This window comes from Ciconia boyciana, chromosome 5 (genome assembly GCF_034638445.1).
Source record: "Ciconia boyciana chromosome 5, ASM3463844v1, whole genome shotgun sequence".
Taxonomy (NCBI): Eukaryota; Metazoa; Chordata; class Aves; order Ciconiiformes; family Ciconiidae; genus Ciconia; species Ciconia boyciana.
The window spans coordinates 58,868,182-58,889,522 of NC_132938.1; the positions used below are offsets into that span (position 1 = coordinate 58,868,182).

The 21,341-nt window shown below is 48.3% G+C and overlaps 1 protein-coding gene across 6 annotated transcripts in view; it reads right to left on the bottom strand.

The window, feature by feature from the left end:
- LEF1 (lymphoid enhancer binding factor 1) overlaps positions 1–21,341 on the bottom strand; it is a 71,803-nt gene that overhangs the window by 47,378 nt on the left and 3,084 nt on the right. For all 6 annotated transcript variants that reach the window (XM_072861174.1, XM_072861173.1, XM_072861172.1 and 3 more), the window contains one exon: positions 20,754–20,887. In XM_072861174.1, the coding sequence (XP_072717275.1) occupies positions 20,754–20,887 (134 nt within the window). The remainder of the gene's footprint in view (positions 1–20,753; positions 20,888–21,341) is intronic.

Genomic DNA, 21,341 nt, shown 5'->3' on the forward strand with positions numbered 1-21,341 from the left:
TGAGTTTTTGATCTTCCTTAAAGTACTGCTTATCTCAGCTTTTGTTTGTTTTCTGTTTTTTGGGTGTGGGGTAGCGTCTGATGTGAATGCCACCCACCATAAGCTATCCGGGCAATGAAACAACCATCATAAACCACCGCTGGAACAAAAATAGCAGCACCTTTCTCTCCCCTGCCTCCCCAGGGCACAGGCCACATGCAGGACGGTACTGCCAGCATGTGCAGCTACAAGTATATTTTGCAGATCACAAACTCAAAGGTGCTAAGCATGGGTCTCCCATCATTATCTTGCATCCAGACACTCGTTAGGGAACCGCAGAGTCCTTCCTGATGGCTGCCAGAAAGAGCAGCCCTTCCCAAATAGCCGTGGAGCAGGGAGGGATGGTCCCCCCGGGCTGCTGGCGGGTGCAAACTCCAGCTTGGCCCAAGGAAAGCTGCTGCCTGTGGTACAAAGGGGTGGGTGAGCATCTACAGCAACAGCTCAAAACAGTTCGGTCCCACGCAACAAGCCTAAACCATGGCACGCTGAGCCTTCCCCTGCTGCCCAAGTCTTCATCTTCTCACCCCCTCCTCACCACCTAGAGGGAGTGCCAGTCCACAGCTAGATGCGCAACTGGGTGCAACAGCAATGGTACCAAATCCTAACTTGAATGGGGGAAGTGGCCTGAAAGGGATTTACTTGAGGCTGCAGGTTAAACCAACCTTCGCCCACACTTACAGCTTAGTCCCTCTTACCTCCGGAGCACGCTGGCCAACCACGGCCACGCCTGAGCAGGGGGTAGAGGTCTCCAAGCAGCTACGCTCCCACCAGCTTTCGGAGCGGAGAGAAAGGACACAAAACCCAGTGACCAGGCAGAGGAAGAAGCTCTTAATTAGCAGGAGGCAGCAATCAGCTGCTACGCTGCCTGTTTTGCAGCAGCCGGCCGGGTGAGCAAGCGGTGCGAGGTGCTGCCGGCGAGCGCCACGTGAGCTCTCCGTCCCTGGCACATCCTCCCTCGCCGGGAAAGGACACGAACCCCCGGGAAGCCCAGCTGCGGAGTCTGCTGCCGAAATCCTGCAGGGCTCCCGCTGAAGAGCACACTTAAAACGGATGCTAAAAATAGAGCCCGCGCTGATGCTATATTTAGTGGGAGGGTGCACGCTGTCGGAAGGGCCGTTGTCCCCCCCAGCAGCAGGGGCGAGGCAGGCGGGCATGCCCTCAGGAGGGTCCCACATACCGGCACACAGCACGAGCGTGCCTCAGGAGAGCTGCGTTTTCTTACGGAAAGGCGAAAGCAGGCTGCAGGAGACCATTTGCAAGCCCGCTGGGTAGTGTTCCCTGCTCCAGAGCAGCCGAGCGGGAGGCAGGAGCCTGGCCCTCCCTGGGAGCTGTGCCACTGGCCTGTCCCACAAATGGATGCTTCCTTCCCTGTGCCCGGGTTTTTCTACCCACGGAAGTGAGATAATGCGCGTCGTGTTCTTCATGAAGCACTTACAGACGCGTTGCTTCATCCAGGCACTCAGGAGAGCCAGGCATAGCTGTAGGAAATAATATTTAATAAGGGCCACTGAAAATTTGTCAGCTAGTGAAAACACAAAACGTCCTGCTTAGCTTGTCAAGCCAAGCATCTGTCAAAACCCTCGACTAACCATCTCCCAAGTACCCGTCTACTGGCTGGACTGCTTAGACGACAGGGGCAGATGCGGAGCCAACGCGACACAGGCACCGGGCTCCGCACCAGTGAGCCCAAAGGGGTGGTTTTGCACTTTCCACAGCTCGTGCTGGCTTTCCTCTCCCCCAGAGCAAAGCCAAGGGGATGCGCAGCACGAGGAGGAGAGGATGCCGCGCGGTCCCCGTGGATGCTGCACGGGACGAAATGGCACCTTCCCCCCTTGCCTCGCAGAGCTCGGGGGGGCAGCAAGGCAAGGCAGGGGGTGTCCCACCTCCAGCACCCAGGAGGAACCACTGAAAGCCAAGCTTCTAATTAAGACCATGGCTTCGGTTAATTGAGTCCAATTCACCTGTGACATGAAGAGCCCCAATCCCATCAACAATAATGGAACTGCATCGGCTTACACCAGTAATGACTTCAAATCAGCGGCATAATAAAGCTAATTCAATACTTCTCCAGGTCCAGCTGATGAGGCTGCCACGGGAGAGCAGGAGACAGCCTTCCTCCCGCCGCGCCGACACCTCCTCTTGAAGAGAGGGCAACGTGAACGGACGGAGGGTTACAAAGGCAGGAAATGTAAAAAAAAAAGTAAGTTTCCAATAACGAGACGAAGGCTTATTTTAAAATTGAATTACTCTTGGGGGCGACCCCGCGCATGCGCTAACGACGAAGAAGTGCTCCCCGCAACTACCTGCTGGGCCACGGAAAAGCAAAGCCCTGCAAGGCGGCCGCAGGTTTCCAACCCGCTGCCTGCTGCTGATCCACCCCTCTGAGCCGGACCCACCGATTCGGGGCACCGGAGGCAGAAGTCGCATGGCATGCGTGCTGCGTAGCGCCCGCCGGGGCGTGGGAAGGAGCTCGCGGGCGACGGCCGTGCACTGGCAGCCCCGGGGAGGAAAGCGGAGCGACATGAAAGTTGCCCGACGTAGGCAGACATGCAAATCAGCAGCTGCGACGGCAACCTCCTAATTGCCACGACGCCCGCTGCTCTCTCGGGGCGGGGGCTGGGGGGGGCCAGGAGGAGCGGGAAGGAGCGAAACCCTCTCGCCGGAGCAGGGGACATGCTGCCGGGGCCGGGGTCGCCCCGGGACAGCCCGAGCGCCCCGAGGGGTGGGAACGTCACGGCTTGGCCCCCGGCCGCCCCACACAGGCCACTGCCTTGTGCACACAAATTTGTCTCTGCCTCCAGCCAAAAAAACCTAAGCCGCCACTCTTCTAAAGAGATGCGCATTATTTTAGAGCAGTCAAGTTATGACTGGTCTGATTTCCATAATACATGCTCTGCAAACATCTGCCTGTTATTTAAGGCTCGGCTCCACTGGGACAGAAGCTGAACAGGGCAGACCTTTGAGCCAGCGCGTCCGCAGAGGGCTCCTTGCTGCCGGAGAGACCTCGGGGCAGAAACGCGGTCGCTCCTCGCTCCCGCGGCCGCAACCGACTTCACGTTCCTGCAGTTCTCCCCAGGCGCTGCCGATGCTCTGCCCCCCTCTCTGGCAGAGTCCCTGCTCACGCCGACGAGCACCCCCAGAGCCTCTGCCACCCGCAGGAGGACCCAGCCGGGGTCATCTTGCCCAGAGGGACACGGGCTATGTATCACGGGCGTCTAGCAAATCATTTGGCACCTTCAGGTTGTCTGCCGTTTTTGCAAGCCGACTGTCGAAACCCGAGCGTCCCAATTAGATGAAGTTAAATGCTGCCCTGAACGGCGAGCGTTGCTGGCAAGAAAGTTATCCCTGCGTTATTGGACTGCTCCCTCCCTACTAAGAGACCGCAAATTGGTGTTTACTTTAGAGGCTAAGTAGGCCAGGTTTGGGAAATCGCACCCGCCCCGCCATCCCGCAAGCTCCGGCTTCCCGGGGGCTCCCCAGAGGCCGCGGGATGGGGCACCGGCTCCTGGCCACGCACCTCCGCACCATGCCCTGGCTCTGCGTTTAGCCCCTGCTCCGTCCCAGCCTGACGCAGCGTTTGGCTGCTGGTTTTATTCCTTGCACGCTGTACTGGGAGAGCTGAAATAACCGCGTCTCTGTACTGCAGTGAGTTGACACAGGCTAAATCAATTAGCTGCTATTGCTGGGATGCTCAGCCAGGCCAGATCAAAAAAGACAAAGAAAGAAAAGCCCCACGCCGAGAGGAACCAGGCCCAGTCAACACATTTATGTCCAATACTTTAATCATCATATTTGAAATGGGAAAGGGAGATGGCTGATGCTTCCCAAAGTGACGAGGTGCAGGCTTGCTTTCCTAGGGCAGGAGGGGCAGAGAGTACAGGCAGAGCGCTGCAGCTCCCATTCACATCTGCTCTGTCCTTTGTTTCCGTTCAACACACACTTCAAACAAACACAAAAAAGCAAAATACTCTGTAAGTTCAGTTAAGGCAGTTTCCATTTCAGACTGGGTTGTTTAAGCCCTCTAAGGCTCCTAGCTCATCCTGATTCAAAACAGCACATTCTGGAGCTTGCGCTTAGCATCCTTTAGGAAGGACACAGAAAAGATCACAACGCACCACATGCCTCACATGCCCCACTTCTCTGGGCAGGATTTATTATTTTGCAGTAATCTTTGCTCTGCATCAGCTGTCCCAAGGACTACCGGTCTTCTTCCCACTGACTTTTGCAAAACCACACCAGTCAGTAAGCAGCACATCCCATGCCCAGCATTTTGAGTACCAAGCCCTGGCCCTGTTTTTGCCTCTGCAAAACATAAAATATTTCTTTTGAGAGACTGGCAATTACGGCTGACAAGACTTTACCTACAGTTGGGGCTGGAGGAAACCAAAACTGGTAAAGGATGAAAGCGGCTTTGCACCACCCCGCTGTAGCTGGGCAGCCTCCAGCTTCAGCTCAACCCCTCATACAGCCGCTCCTGATTAGAAGTATCATGCCATGCTGCTCTTCACTTCAAAGAAGACAACTGTAAGGAGAACTATTAAAGCAATTAAAAAAAATTATCTTTAAGATGCAATCTACGCAGAGACGAATGGGAATAATTATCAAGCTGCAGATTTTTGTGTTTTTTTAAGGCAATAACTGGCTGAACATTTCTTCTTACTAGCATTACCTACAGTAACTTCTACCTTATCAAAATGAGATACTGGAGATAGAATTTTTTCACATTGTGGGCCACATCTTCCATACCGTATCTTGTAGTACTATCTATGCTCACTAACTCTTTTCTCGTTCAGTTCATAATCCTATCAACACCTCTGTAGCAGCTCATGCAATTGTTTACATAGAAAAGCATGATTTATGCTTTTCTCAAAGCAGCGAAGGCAGCAGTTCAGCAGCCTGAAGTGAGAAGAGCCAGCCCCAGGTTACCAGGCAGCTGCCTGAAATTGCCTCCTCAAATTCTTGGTGAAGAGCAAGACCTAACATCAGCACCCTTGCCTCAGCTTACTTGCATCTGCATATCCTGAATCCTTTATTCTTCCTCTTCTGCTCTGTTGTCCCACCTATGAAATGGATATTACGCCGCAATGCAGATGGGAAACAGGCCCTGAGACATCAGCTACTGGGCTGAAGTCGTGCGTCAACTAGACTTTCCCAAATCCTTTGAATATTAGCGCATTCCAGGTATTTTTGCACACAATGCACGATCCATGTCTATTAATCACTTTTGGTTGGATAAATGTGTTTTCTGCTGTTGGAGTAGCTATTACGTGAAGCATTACCTGCCCCTGTCTGCCTCTCACATGCCCATGGGCAGGTACCAGCACCAGCCCTCCTGAGCCAGGGATGCTGAGAGCCGCCTTGAGCTCCTCCTGACGGGAGTCGAACATGCGCGCTGGCCCCTATTATAAACACCTTTAAAGATGCAACAGAAACAGAAGCAGCTCAAAGCAAAGACCTCTTCCCAAAGAAGGCTTTTTTGGTTTGACTGCACCCCGAGATGTCGATCCTGAAGAGGGCCACAGTGGGGTTTAGCTTGCGTATCGCAACTTTGGGGCACGATGCTCTCTTCTTTGCAGGTTAAGACTTAAGCCACGTACTTGATTCAATCAAGACAGTTAACTGGCATTAAAGCTTTCATGAATTAGCTATGAAAAAGGGTTAATTTTTTTAAAAAATCTATTTTTAAAATTCCTTTGCAATTTAAATTTATTGGGAGGCAGAGGGAGAGGGGGAAATATCACCACAAGGAAACAGTTTTACTTTTTTTGAGATTATGCATCTTTCACCAAATACTTAAAAAGAAATCTCAGCTCATATTTGTAATAACAAGGGATTATCAGAGTCCTTCATTTACTGTTGAAGTCTGCAGTGAAGTTTCGTACCTTGAGTGAGGTGCAGCCTAATCCCTGTGATTACATTTAGGAGTGAGAGGGAGGTGTGCGGAGGGTGGGGAGAAGCAACTTTCATTGAAGACAACGCTTCAGGCAGCCCTGGAGCAGACTGGATCCAGTTTGAAAACAATTGGCAACCCTAAAACTTTTTGATAAGATAAAAATTCATTGATGTTGGCTCATACTAGGCCCACTTCAACTCTGCACTTGTCCTCTGTGTTTCCTTGGCATATCTGTTCCTTTCCTCTATCTGCTTTAGCATAACTTTATTTTTCTCTTTTATCTTTAGCTAACTGCACCCAGGGACTGGAGGGATTGATTTTTTGTTTTGACTTATTGTTTGAAGATCTGTAACTCAAAGCAGCTTCTTGCACCTCTGATGTCTAAGCCTGAGCAGTATAAAAGGTAAAGCTCATCCTGTGTACCAAACTGAGCTGGGATACCATTTTATAATCAAGTCATCTGTGTTTTATTTTGCCTTTTTGGGAGGAAAACTATTTTAAGACTTTATAGGCAATAATACTTTAAATAAATATTCTCATGGCAGATACTACACATGCCAGTTCTCTTTTTTAAAGACAGTCAGCTATTGCTCACCACTCAGGGGAAGAAAAAAAAAAAGTTCCTAATTAAAGGAGGCCATTATACATCAGAAGATATTTTGAGCATCACGTCACACTACCGACAGCCTACTGCAGCCAAAATGTTACCATGCAAATCTACAAACACTCTCACTCAGAGATGCATTACCACGAGGCTAGCCTAAATCCCTGCTGGGAGGGGAAGGCAGGAGACGCGAGATGTGCTCGTCAATGCCGCTCGTAAACAGCGATCCCTCATTGCCATGTTAATACCACCCTGTCCCGAGATATGGAGGGATGGAGAAGGATTTTTGTTTGCTTCCTCTGCCTTCTGAGGGTCATACTTGGGAGATTTCTCCTTTTCCCAGGCAATTCTCCCCCCCCCCCCCCAAATACTGCTAGGCTGTTTTAAACAAGCAGTTCTGCAGGACGCGGCACCCAGGTTTCTCACTGCACATACGCATTTCTGTATCGTAGAAAGCCGATAGCCACGGCACACACCAACTTTGTTTACGATCGCCCGTCTCTGCTATTCCCTGAAGTTGCCCAGCTTGCTGAAATATGGTTACATATGCAAACATTATCTCCCAATTGTAACCTCATTTTCTGCTCTGCTGGACAGCGTGACCAGCATTTGTCATCTCGCCGCCCCCGCCCGCCACATCATTCATGTGTCTATAATTGTCATCAAGATGTGGCATGTCAGCAGGACTCCCGCGTCCGCTGCTCCCCATCTCCACGCAGTCACTCAGGTAACAAACCCATAATCTCGCCCTGTTTTCATGATGGTTGAATTACACATAATTGTTTCTGCACAGTGATTGATTTCTGCCTGAATAGAGACCTCTGCCTTTTTTCAATGCGAGCGAGTGGCAGCCAAGTCTCTCCATCTAGGAGGAGGCAGCAGCCTTTGAAGAGATCAAAGCCAAGGCCGCGAGCAGTTGTGCGCCCTGGGAATATGGAAAGCCTTTATGCTCTCAACCCCATTTCCAACATCATGTTGGATTGCAGCTGCATTACATTCTGCCAGCATTCTTAATGCTTTTAGTATTGACTCTGACATCACCGATAGCTGTTTTAAAGTAACAAAAGCTGAAGGATGACTTATTTTCACAACTCTGTAATTGGAACATGCAAAGTTAGGGGAAGGGAGCATTTGTTTTTAATCTGAGATACAAAAGAAAGCACAGAAAATTATATAAGTTCCCCGAAATTAAAAACACGTTTTTCATATGGAAAGAACAGAGGGGGCATTTTTATAGCCTAGACCACACAAAATGAACTGATTATGCACATGCTTTTTCAAGCCTAAAGGCTGAAGTAAAAATACAATTGGGCAAGCGAGTCAAATTGGGAAAAAATATTGTGACTCACGGTACGTTTAGTGACTTTTAGCACCTGATGCAAGGCAAAATAATGCAGATGTCCAGGCTGTCGCCTCCCCTCTGCAGCTCCTTGTAGTAAACGGACAGTGGTTCGCTTACCCTAAACCAGGCACACGGCACATGGCAAACAAACACTAAATCCCCATTAGTCATCTAAAAAGATAAATAATGATCTAAAAGTGTGAAACACTGCAAAGCTTCCTCTAAGACTTCCTTTCCTCCAGTCATACAGACAACTCGTAGGCTGCCTCAAAACTACTCTTGCCACAATATTGTTTTCAGGGGCATCAAATGCTCCCACGCTCCTCTCTCCTCATCTGGCTTCGCTGGCGAAAGCAGAAGTAAATCTCTATAGAGAAAGACTGCCCTGAACTTTGATTAAACATATGTCTACACTGCCCTGAAAAAATATTTCCAGGGAACTTTTAAAACTTATCAGTGGAAAGGAGGGGGGATAAGGAGGATGTAAAAAGCGGGAGCCCGGGAGGGTGCAGCAGCTGAACTGCTCTGTGTCCGTATGCTGACCAGTCTGAGCACCACTGCTACTTTGACAAATATTTTTATTCATTCTAAAACCACTGAATAGGAGCTTTTAAGAGCAGTAATTTTGAAATATGGTAGCTGCCATTACAGTGTGCAGAGTGGTGAGAAAGGAAGAATGTGCAAATAAAGCATAAGCTGTAAAGAAGTAAACATTATAAGCTGTAAAGAATTAAACATTATGAGCACCCATGTATTAGCAATAAAAATAATTTCCTCTTAGCTGTATCATTTTTCTTCTGCTGTTCTAACACTCCTTTTTTCCCTGTAGTCATTAAAACCTCGACTCAAAGACAACAGCAAAAGGATCTGCCCTCCCTCCCTGTGGACACAGAGCTTATGTCCATGTCATTTCAAGGCTGGGAAACTGTCTCATTTTTACTTTGACTGTTCCTTAACACACAATAGCCATACTGAGGCTAAAACTAGAGCCAAACGTAGCAAGCTCTTTACCAACATGTAAAAGCTTATATTTTTTTAGTAGTATTAAGACAGAAGTCTTTTCTGTGTTAATCGAAGGTTTGGGGGTCTGTCCCCCCCCCCCTCTCCTAGCATCCCCAGCAAATTTATTGCTTCCTCTGCACAGCCTGCTTTCTTAAATCAGGACTAATTCTTTGCGGCTCTGGTGTCCGCTCTGATAAGGGGAGGGATGCTCATAAAGCAACACTGAGGAAAGAGCTGCAAGATACAGAGAGCCGGAGCAGTCACTGTAAGCAGAGGTATCTGCTGCCATGTTGGCGGGGCAGCTAATTCAACTTCTGCCTATCCCACAAGGAGTCTGAAGTACCTGGAAACGAATGCCAGCCTCCAGAAACCGTGCAAGCAACATGCATAGCATTGCAAAGGTCTCCAAAACACTCGCCGCTATGAAGAAATAGCAGCAGAGAAGTCACTTATACGATGCTGCAACCCTGCCTTTCAGCGTCAAACCATTACTGTGATGAAAAAGTATGTTTTACTGTAATTACTGCTTATTTTCCCTTCCAGGGACTTTGTTGTTCATTTGCAGAGGATTCACTTGCTACTTGATTCTTCTGCTTGAAAGCTTGCTACTTTTTTGCACTATTCACTGAAATTTGAGAGACACCATTCAGTCCAAAAGAGGCATGCGAAGGCTGTTGGCCAGCATTTCGTACTGCGCAGCCCACCACATACCCCGCACAGGCAGCTCTCTGTGCCCAAGCAGAGGCACAGCTTCTCCTCACGCAGGATTTTTCAGCGACCACACCAGCGAGGGCCAGGGGACCTGGCAGCAAACCTCACCAGTTCCTTAAATCCTGATCCCTGCAAAGTGACGACCTGCGTGACTGCAGCAAACTGAGTTTTAGGCTTGGCTGTGATGTTGGGGGACGTGCAGCCGCCAGCTGTGGCCACCGCGTATAGGCTGCAGCTACAGAGCTGCAAAGGAAGAAGAAAACAACACCGACGACCCGGGTAACGCTGGGGAGGCAATGCCACCGGGACACGCCGCTCAAGAAACACAGATAGGAAGCTGAGAGCTGTGCTCCAGCGAGCACAGCCTGTGCGCACATTGAAGTAGCAGGTATTTCAGGACGCCCAGAATTTTAAAGGTTCCAGCTTCAAACCAGCCAGCAGCTCCTTCGCAAACCACTCTTCCCACCGGAGGCTGCTGAGGCGCAGGGCACAGACACTGCTGAGGCCACGGCAGGTGCCCACCAGGGCTGGAAGAGGAAGACGGATGCCATCACTGCTGAGATGCCATCCCAAGTAGCTGATTAAGAAGCAGCAGAGCAAGGTCCTCCCAGCCCCATGTTAAACGACAAAAGCCCCACCACGCCAGTGCCCTGGGGAGCCGGATGAGAAACCCTGGTCGGCCATCGTGTGCAAGAGCCACAAACCGATGGCAGCCTCCTGGGAGAGGGAGCGCACCGTGATGCTTATCTAACCGCGTTTGGGCTGAATTTCTGAGAGAGGGACTGAGATGAAGGTGGGGTGCAAATAATGATGCTGAGGGCAAGCAGCCTGCTCCCCCTGCGGGGGGAGAGCAAACAGAAAACGGAATGGGAAGATACAGGTGCTGCTGCGATGGCAGGGAGGGCAAATGAGAAAAAACAAAGTCTGCTTTTTGAAAATAAGTTTTTAAGTTAATTTTCCTAAGCCCCTCCTTGCTTTTACTTAGAAACTTCAGTAGGATTGTTTGGTCCTTAACTGAAAGGCTGGGTATGAAACACAGCCACAGCCAGCACTGACACCAACTTTCTTATCTGCACTGGTTTTAAACCTCTCATTCCCTCCCTCCACGCACATCCCACTTTTTACTTTCTCAGACTTCTGGTTTGTTTTTGTGGAAAAAAAAAAAACCAAAACCAAAGAAACCCCAAACCAAAAACAACCCAAGAAACATATCTTTATAAGCAAGCTGTCTTTCAGGTGGGTTCCTGAAGCGAACTCAGGAAACGTTCCCACCTCTGCCATCACATTCCTCAGTCTCTGAACAAATGTTGCTTTTTTGGGTCTTCATTTGCAGAAGCTTCCTCCCAGACTGTGCCTCTGCTCTTGGGAGCAGGGCGGGAGGAGGCAGGGGATGTGACCCCCCCCCGCCCCGCGCTAGCATGGGCACCAGGGATACCTCCCAGGAATCTGCCAGCAGCCACCAACGCACTGCGATTTCCACGGGTCACGTCCTCACGCTAGACTCTACGTTGGGTAATTATACACAGAATTTACCTATTTCATGCTTAATTACACAGGCACAAACTTTTGCTCCACCCCAAAACAGCTATAACCTACCAGGATGCGTTACTACAGGCAGCTTTCCCAGTCCTGGCTTAACCCCCTAGGCTCAAACCTCAGTCACTGTCTTAACTAGCCATCCCCTCCTGGGAGAAGCCACCGAGCCCAGCAGAGGAGAGGAGCTGCAGGTAATGCATGAAAGGCCATCGTCAGCCCATGGCTGACTCGTGAGCCAGGGGCTCCCGGGCTGTGAAACGCTGCCTCCAGAAGAGAAGTGCGAGACCCGTGCGCAGGCTCTTCTGCTGACTGAACCTGAAAAAATGCTTTGTCCAGAAGATGTTAGCCAGAAAGAGTCATTTAATGGAGGAGGGCATTTTTTGTGCAGTGAGCACAACTGTTTAACCAGCAGAACGTATTTACAGGCAGTCCTGGAGCCAGAGCTGGAGGATAAGCTCCACAAAACCCCCTCTGAAATCTCCTTCTCCTAAGAAGTCTGCCTCTGCCCCGAACACAGGGGTTTCTGAACCGGCTTTGATTAAACCATATTTCCCAGCTGAATATTTATTGTTCTGCCCCATTGGCCTGTAATATTCTCATTTACACACATATCCCTGGAAAGAAAAAGAAAAAAAAGGAAGAATTTAAAGTTTCAAAGGAAGAGGGAAAGCTTTCTACACAAGTTGTTTTAGGAGGGCCCTTGAATTTAAAAAGTTTCAAGCAAAACAGCATTTTGACCAGCTCTCCTGGAGTCTCTTAATATTTCCTTGTTCCAAAGTATGAAGTCATCTTTTACAGGTCACTCCGATAAGAAGCTTAGTAATTGCCAGTTTAAAAAAAAAAAAAATGTTTGCAATAGTGCTGTCAAACTGTCTGGGGAGTTGCCTAATAAATTAACATTTTTTTGCAGTTCTCCTATTCCGAGTTTTCCTTCTGAAGATTTACATCTAAAACAGGATCTCTGCACTATTATCTTAGAAATATCCTCAAAGTAACTGAGAGAGGGGAAAAAAAGTCACAACAAAACCAGAAAAATCCACACGCTTAAGAGCTAAGCTTTTTAAAATTTTATTTCTTTTTTCCTTTAAATCCAGCACAGCTTCCTTTTCTTCCTGTACCGGGGGTATTTAAGACACAAAATAATGTGTGAGAGAGAGGGTTTTTGAGTAACACATTTTTCAAATCCAACATGCTCAGTTCAAACATTTTTTAAGCTGAATTTCAGTTGCGTGCAGGAGGAAATCGGGCAGTAAAGAACAGACACAAATACAACCCAGCATGCTAGTGTCAGAGGGCAACGAAACAAAAAGCTTTAGGGGCGTTCTATAGGCTAAATTGTTTTAATTGCTTATGTTTTTCGAAATGTATTTTTTAGCATGTCCGATATACAGCTTATTTCCTCAATATCCTCAAAAGCTCTCCCTGCGCCAGCTCGGTGAGCGCGCTTTCCCTTTCCGTGCGGATCCCCAGCAGCTGGGAGGAGACCCGGGCAGGCTGCAGCCTGCCCCACCGCCCCGGGCTCCTACACCTGACCGTCACCCACCTGCTCGCTCCCGCCCTGCTCCCAAAAACCTCCTCGAGAGGCTGAACCTGCACGTGCATTTATATTTGAGAGAGGAGGACCTGTACGTGAGCCTAGGGACAATTTTTACTCTTCGCAGGGGCTGGCTAACTTATGTGCAGACGTTGAGGGGAGAAATCAGAGTCTCCCCAATTCGGAGGGGTCCCTGCACTGCGTCAAGCCCAGCTATTCTCCTGCTTCGCCTCAACTTTTCTGTAACAAGTGTTCCTTCGGTTTAAGAAACAGAAACACCGCCAATCAGGCTGCAAGGAGTGCCACATGATGAAACAAGCTGCCACGAACCCTAAATTGAGGAGGGGGCATGGATGTGAGAAGGAAGCCACTCTGTAAAAATGAATTCGGAAAGCTGCGTGGTGGGAAGACGTCCTGCGGTGCCGTTTTCTGGTGTGGCTGCGTGGGATGTAATGGGTTGGTGGCGGGAACCTTGCTCACCGTGGGGGTACACGGGAGTTACACAAAACTGCAATGAAGGCAGCACAGGACTGGGGGGCGGGGGATAGAGCACAACCAAAAACACAATTACCACTTGTAACTGCAGCTTCCTAGACCTGACACAGCACCAGTCAAACTTCAGAAACTAGAGAACCTTAACAAATTGCTGGGTTGTGGCATTTTAACAAAGTAAACACATTTGCATCACTGGACACAGTTTATCTGCATTTTAGCACATCGGCAGGGAAAAGGCCTTCTCCCCAAGCCCGGTCTGTATTTGACAAGCGTTGACACCTTTAATCGTCACCTCCATATTGTACTTTTTTTATGCTGTATAAAGCTTGCCAATGCAAGATTTGGGGGGGATGAAGAAAGATCAAGGCAAGAAGATATGCCAAAACTGCGGAGAGACAACAGACGTTCACAAAGAACAAATCTCTGAGGCAGTTCTGAAATACAGAAAGAGGCAGAAAATTGAAGAAATAGAGCCTTGTAGCATAGCTAAGTGACCAGTTACTGAGACAGAGTGTTGGCTCGGAGCAGCTGGTGTCACTCAGACCCCAACCGAGAAAGACGGGGCCTACAGGGATAGCTTTTTAGAGCTCACCACTCTCCACCTCTGAGCCAACAAAACTGCCCAACAAAAGCCCTGTGTTCCCTTTCCCTGTTTTTCTGGACGTACATGACGAATCAGACCATTTCCAGACCGGTTTTCTTTGGACAACTCCTGCATCCCCGTCCAGAGCTCCCTTCAAGTCAGCCAAGGAGGAAGCTGAGCTGCCATCAGCTTCGTTCGAAGCACCCGGCCTTTTCAGGAAGCACTTTGTGGCAAACGCCACATGAAATCACCGGCTCCCACAGGGCTTCTCCCCCGTGCACCAGCCTGGCTGAAGCAGACCTGCCCGCTGACTTGCGTGGCACTGTCTGAAGTACAGGGCTAGAGTACTGAAAACGCTTGGATAGACAGACGCCTCTGGGAATTAACTGCTCTCGGGCTTGCCTAATAGCTCCTAACCAAAGCGATTCTCTGGTTTACGTGTTACAGCTGGTGACAACAGTATGCTTACTTTTTAAGTTAAACTGCCCATTTTGTAAATATTCAATCAAAGCCTCGTAACTTTACATTTGTGATTTGTGCTGACTAAGCTCATCCTATTGATTTTACTCCTCAACCTTACCTATACCCACAGCCACTTAAAGAAAATAAACAAACGTCAAGTCGGCATTTCGGCTCCATGAAAACGCTCTTCTACACGAGGGATTCGGTATCTTTGAAGATCACAGGCGAAGATATTCTAGGTCTGTCTTCTAGGAAGATATAACCACCGCCAGAGGCCAGGGGAAGGCATGCCACTTCTCCTCAGGCAGTTCGGACCACTTTTCTTCCCCTTGAGGGAACAGGCAAACCCTGGCTGATTAGCACAGTTGGCACACGTTAACTCCCTGCCGCACTTTTAGCTCAATCCCAAAGATTCAACGAATACATTTTTATTTAAGTGCTCAATCACTTTCTTGCTGAGAGGACAGATTCCTTTGAAGTGGGAAACCCAAACTAAATAAACATATCCACAAGATCCAAGTCTCAAAATAGAAGGCATTGGGTTGCTAGATTGACTTATTCTGAATGCAATTTTTTTAAGTGAATCTAACACTTACGAAGGGCCGGAGTGACAGAGACACTAATCCCCAACTGCCCGGGCAGGAGCAGCACACCAAGCAGCTGCGCTGCCTTTCCCCAGCGTCCTGCACGAAGGGACCAAACCCAACAGCCAGATGAGAACAGTCTTCCTGCCAAACATGCTCTACGGCCAAAAGCAGCTTAGCGATAACTGCCTGCTAGCCAGGACGTGGGCACTTTGGGGTAAATGGGAGTCATTTACGCACAGCTGGAGCATCGTGGCACGTGGCTCCCCTGCAGCAGTGGGGAGGACACACGCCGAGGACAACCTGCCCTCCACCAGGTCGAGGACCCACAGACCGCCCGGCTCGCGGCAGCATTTCCCTCGGACCAGCCACACGCTGGATCGGTGTCCGACTGTGCGAGAGCAACACAGGAGATCACAGCGGGCCACACGACGCACAGACCTCGAGCTGCAAAATGTTCAGTGTCCGTACCAAAGCAGACGCTTGCGCGTGTGTCTTCTTCTGAGAGACACAGACAGTGTTTTACTACTAGCAAAAAAAGCACGTGCCTCTAATGGGGACTTCAGAAATATTACAGCAGCAGTAAAATGCTTTTGTGTGGGTTATTTCCTTCCCATATCAGGAGGAGTTTTCCCTAACTATAAACAGAAGTTAAGTACTCGGGAGGAGCCAGGCCTGCGGTACCCAGGCTTTTCGATGCCTGCAGCCATGCAGCGCTCCAAGTATCTGGAAAAAGTCTTTTCCTCTTTTGATGCCTGAACCTGTGGAGCTTCAGGCTTTCTTCCTGAGCCATATTCTCCCTGGCACTCGCAGCCCGTAACAAGCTATTCTTATTAACATTTTTTCTGGACTGGGATTAAGTTGGAGAAGAGGTGGCGCAGCACCAAAACAATAGGAATGACATTTTGCTTTTAAAACCACCTTCAAATGAAAGCAGCAGTTTATATTGAATTAACTTTTACAGTTTATATTGAATTAACTCCTAGACATATAAGAAAAAGGAGATTTAGGACATAAGCATACACACATCTTGATATACAAAAGCTCCAACTTTGATGATTTGTAATGGGTGGGGTTTTTGATTACACCTCCATTGAAGCCACACACATGCAATTGCTGCCTCTGGACTGAGACGTCAGGAGAACATTTTCTTTCCCCCTTGCCCGTTCGCAATTAGATAGATTTACTAATTGCATCACCCTGACACGGAGAAGGCAGCAAAAGCAGAAACGGTGTTTTCTTCACCAGTATGTGCCCCAAGACCACACTCGTGATGAGCATACGTACTCAAGACTCTGCCTGGATCGTGCCATCTTATCATGTGCAACCAGATCAAGCTTCAGACAAAAGCCAACCTGGAGGCACTGCAGTAACTTCTTCTGCCCCCTTTTACAAACGGAGAATTCATTTCACTAAGGGGAAGAAAGCACCACCCAAACTCGGCCCACGACCATTCATGGCTTGGATTTGTGTTTCAAAGAGACCTGGCTTGTATCTTAGACTGATCAGCTGTGACGCTTGAGTCGCAGCAGCTGACAGACGCATTTGCAGCAGTGAGGTCCCTCTATTAGCCCTCTTCTCCCCCGGTGCTGGCATTTGGCGCGACCCACCAAGCCCCTCGGCAAATAGTGCCAAAATTCCTCCCTGTGCAAACCCGAATAAATCCCAGCAAGTTCTGCTTCCATAGTCAGGAAGCTTTGTGCTCCTCCGCATCTCATTTCCAAGTTATTTAAGGAGCTAATCGGCATCATTCGACTTCACTGAGAAGACGTGCGCCACGCAGGGTGAAGCAGCAGAGCCTCAGTGCTGGGTGAGCAGCTCCGGCTTGTTGAGCCCCTTGGCTGCCTGGGCAACCCATTTCCTCAGGCATGGGTCTGGGGTTGCAGGGGGAAGAAAGAGACGTGCGACAGGACCACAGCTGCCTACAGCCCTCAGAGCGTCCTGCACCAATGCCAACCCAGGGATTAGTGCAAAACTTTCTGATGGGTGATACAGGAGCAGGAGCTGAGCCCCAACATCTGTGCTACAAAGCCCATTTCACGTTGGGCCAGGGAGCTTTCAGCTGACCACGGCTCCCAGCAAGTGCCTACAATTGCACATTCAGCAGAAGCTGACTCTCAGGAAATGACAATACTATGAAAAATCAGGTTCGTGTCCTTCTGCAGCTGGATATGCTAGCTCTAACACTCCCGTACATTCCCCTCGGCGTCCCAAAAATTCCCCACAAGCAAGTGAGCCAGCCTGCTTTCACAGGGACAGCAAGATGCAGCTAGGGAAATAAACCCCTCTTACTGAGGCTTTGTAGCCACTCATTCTTGCTATTTCTACCCTCTTCTTCCTCCTGTCCACATTATCTGCACAATTTTTCCTGGGACATTAGCTCTTCAAGACAGGAGCTATCTCCATACCCCTTGCAGAAGCACACAAGGAATATCCAAAACTTGGGCAGGGTAGGGGGGCCCTGCGTATAAACACTCCTTGTGTTCAAACTCTCTTAGCAGAATTCCTCATCGTTTTCAAATGGATACGCTGTGTTTTGCAAGTCGCTGTAAGGTGTTTATAGGTTGTATCCTCCAACCTAACACCTCCAGCTGCTACAAAGAGACAGTTTAGCCACGAAGAAATAAACCCAGACCCCAAGAACAGATAAGAACAGACAAAAGGGAGGTTGCAGAAATCATCTATCTTCCCACAGAAAGTTTAATTCATTGGGAAAGAGGGAGGAACAAAGACAAAATGATTTTCTGCATGAATTTAAGACACAGAGAAATGATTATTCTTCTTCAGTCATCTCCTTTGTCCCCACGTTCCCATCAGACAGGTGAGAAAGGTTTGCTACCCCAAAACCAGTCCTGTTAACGAAAAAGTAAGAAAAAACCCACACATGTTAGAAAACAAACAGCTGTCTCCATCTCCCATCTTCAGTACCCCCACGATGCTGAGAAACTCACCAAAAGATATCTCGAGCACACAGGATGCACACTCACCAGGTGTTACTGCGGTTTTAGTACCACCACGTGCCACTTCTCCTGCAGCCACCCAAACCAACTGCTTTGCTTCTTCACTTACCCAGCCATCTGATCAGAACACACACTGCAGCGAGAGGGTTGTACCTGAACTCGTGATTAACACTCTCCTGCTCCTACAAACCCAACTTGTAAACGGCAAATCAGTGCCAGTAAAATATAAAAAATTAAAAATTAAAAATTTTTTTAAAGAAGGAGAAAGGAATATGAGATCACTCTAACAATAGCAGATTTAGGAAACTTTGAAATCTTCCTCATATACCCTCTCCCCTCCAAACGCTGCACTGAAACCACACTACAGCTTTCTTCTTTTAAGACTTATTAGGCACGTTGTGTCCAACTACAGATTTGTATTTTCAATTTTACAGAGCAAGAATATAAAGCGTTTGCTTTTTTTTAAAAAAAGGCATTTTTTTCCCTACATATTTTGGTGAAAGTAACTTTTTTCCCATTCCAAGAAAGCTTTGCTCTCTCTGTGCTGGCGCAGCAAGCCAAGGCGACCTCCGTCAGAGATGGTCCTCGTCCTGGGCCTGGCCACCTCTCCCCGGGGGTGCATGCCCTGGGCGGTTTGCAGGCAACCGGGTCCTTCCAAGGGTTTTTGCCGGGCGGAAAAAAGATTCAGTGCCCCAGGGCGGCTTTTTAATCCTGCCTAACACCTCCAGGCAACAGATGCATCAACAAGAAGCGGCTTTGTCATGCAAATGGCAGGGCGCAGGTACAGGCTGCAGGGCTGCTCCACGCACAAATGGCTGGGGACTAACACCCCAGGGGAGACCTTCACCTCCAGAGCTGGCTCATCTCGGCTGCTCCTTGCCCCCCAGCCCCGGCACGTCCCCCCGAAAAGGGGAGCAAAAGCAAACCTGTGGGGCAGCGGTTGGGACCCCACAAAGGTGACCAGGCAGCAGCGCGCAGCGCTGGAGCTGTGGTTAGCCATGAAGCGAGCAAGCGTGTCATCTCCTGGACGCGGCGTTTTGATCTTGCGTGCATTAAAACCCAGCTGTCAGCTAGGAGACTAACAAAGATTATAGTTCAATTAAACAAAAAAATTATTTAATAACTCAAGCGTGTAGCCTTGTGGTTAAACTGAAAGAACTCCAGGCTTATGTCAACATTGCAGCCCTGCAACGGCACTATTTTATCGAAATAGTGGTGCTGCTCTAACATGCAAGAGCAACACTGAACTAAATTAGCCCCTCAGATGTTTGGCAGGCAGCTTTACAATGAGAAAGCAGATGCGTTTCCCCCCCTCCTCCCCTCCAGCGTGTCCACGTAGGATGGTTCCTCAAGTACCTGAGCAGACAGCCTCCAACAAGAAGCCAATATTCTGGGGGCATCGATGCCAGATGAGTAAAGAGCAGCAGCCCCACCGCACCAATGCGTGGAGAAAATCCTCAGTGAATAATTAAACTGGATTTTGTTGTTCAAAGCCTTGCACCAGCACTAGGGACTTTCTTAGGAAAGTAATGTGGGAAAGAGGGGGTAAAAAAAGGTCTGAAGTTTCCCGGTCCTCAAAGGAGCAGGTTTGAGTCTCGGTGCCCTCTCAAGAAGCTGCATCCTTTTCCCCACAATACAGCTGAACTGAAGTTTTCTGTAGAGCAGCATTTACAACAACAAATATCAACAGACCGTGGTCATCGTGCTTCACCCTAAATGGCTGTAGGCCTCTGAACTGTAATTTATACAGAAACAAGCTCCTTTTTAAAAACAGAGCTATAGTAAGCAACATATTGCACAAGATTTGCATCTTTCTGACACAAATAGTGACATATAAAAAGGGCAGATCCATGCGTTTCCCAGTGCCAAACCATTCCGAATCCGAACATCCACTAATTTAACACGCTTTGCTACTGTCAAATTACCAATACAGATTAGGCCCCCTCTTTTTTGTTTTTGAAGTCAAAAGCCACAACCCTGAAGAAAAATCAAGAACGTCGGAGAGCAAAATAATGCCAGTTGTTTGACAGAGACTGCCAAGTAAAAATCTAAGAGCCAGTAAGACGGAAAACTGCTTTATCACAGGGAAATAACAGCATCCAACTTCTCATATCACAGCACACACAACTGCAGCAGCATTTTTTCAGCAGGATGCTTACAAGCAAATTTTTTTTCCTGCTCCACTCCAGTTCTACTAATATAATTTCCACTGCTCATTTTAACACTGTCTCCCCATCACTCTACACATATACCAAGAGGTTTATAAAAATAAATTGGAATTGACTATCCAAAATAAAAAGTACATTAAAATCCATTCAAACGTGCATCTACACCAATGGAAACAGAGGGACCAACCTGGAAGAATCAGTGCCCACCACAACATAAAGGAATGCTGTAACTATTGCGTCACGGTTGATATTAATTCCTAAACAACCATTTCACAATTTGTGGCTGAAAATACAGAGTATGTTTCAAAGCAATACTGCCTGATACATAAAGCCTTCACGCAGAGCAACTGATGGCAGAAATAAATATCAATCAGCAAAGAGCAATGCCATATCTGAAGGCAAAAAAAAAAAGAATCAAACCTTTTCATCTTACTGACAAGCAACTTCAGCAGCTCAGCTTCCAGCCCTCAATTTTCCTCAACAAACTTAGAGTTAAAGCCAGAAAATTCACATCTGTCCCAGTCACTACAAAGACGGCATTTACATCATTCCGCCATACATTATCCTACAGTCGTAAACCAGGGCTCCCCCCCTCCCAAAGCTCCCAGCCCTGTTCAAAGGACGTCAGACACCGCAGACGTTAATCTCCGCTTTTACACCGCAATCGCGACCGACACCTCTAAGAGCTCTCAAACTCCACTGGATGGAGCCTCCAAACAGCAGAAGTGCAACTTTCACCGTAACCGAAGCTACCCAAAAACCCCGGCGTGAACATGCACTGCAGACCGAACAGGAGGAAACCCAGCTCGCCGAAACCGCTCTTTGGAAGAGATAACTCACTGTTCTGGGGATGGGTGGCGACAGAGATCCATTAGGCATGTACGGGTCGTTATTCATATTTGGCATCATGATATACCCAGAATAACCAGAGTATGATGGTCCCTTGCTGTATAAGCCACTGTCTGGATGCTTTCCTATGGAAGAGGAAACAATGATTACATTATTCCCCACATATGCATTTCTTGTAAGTTAGAGCACTTAAACAGGTACTGTGCATTCATAAAAATGTTCCGCATGCAAACGTTTCCTTACTCATGGAAACTACCTCCGACAGAAAGTGGTCTGCACCAATTCGTAATAATATTTTTTAAGAAGAGTTAATTCTTAAAGGAGCAAGTACTCTCAGTGAGGAGTTTATGCTTAAAATACGGAATAGCCTCAGAGTAACCAATTTATTTTGCTAGTCCCGGTTCAAATCAAGGCAGAAACATCAGCAATGACATCACATTTCTCAAGTAGCAGTCTTCCCCCATTTTATACATCCCTCTAGGATTTGTGGATTCAGAAGTATTGCCAGTATGGGTTTCCAACATCACTGTTAGGAAAGGGAGGAACAGGGCAGCGAAAACTAGATATAATCATTTCCTT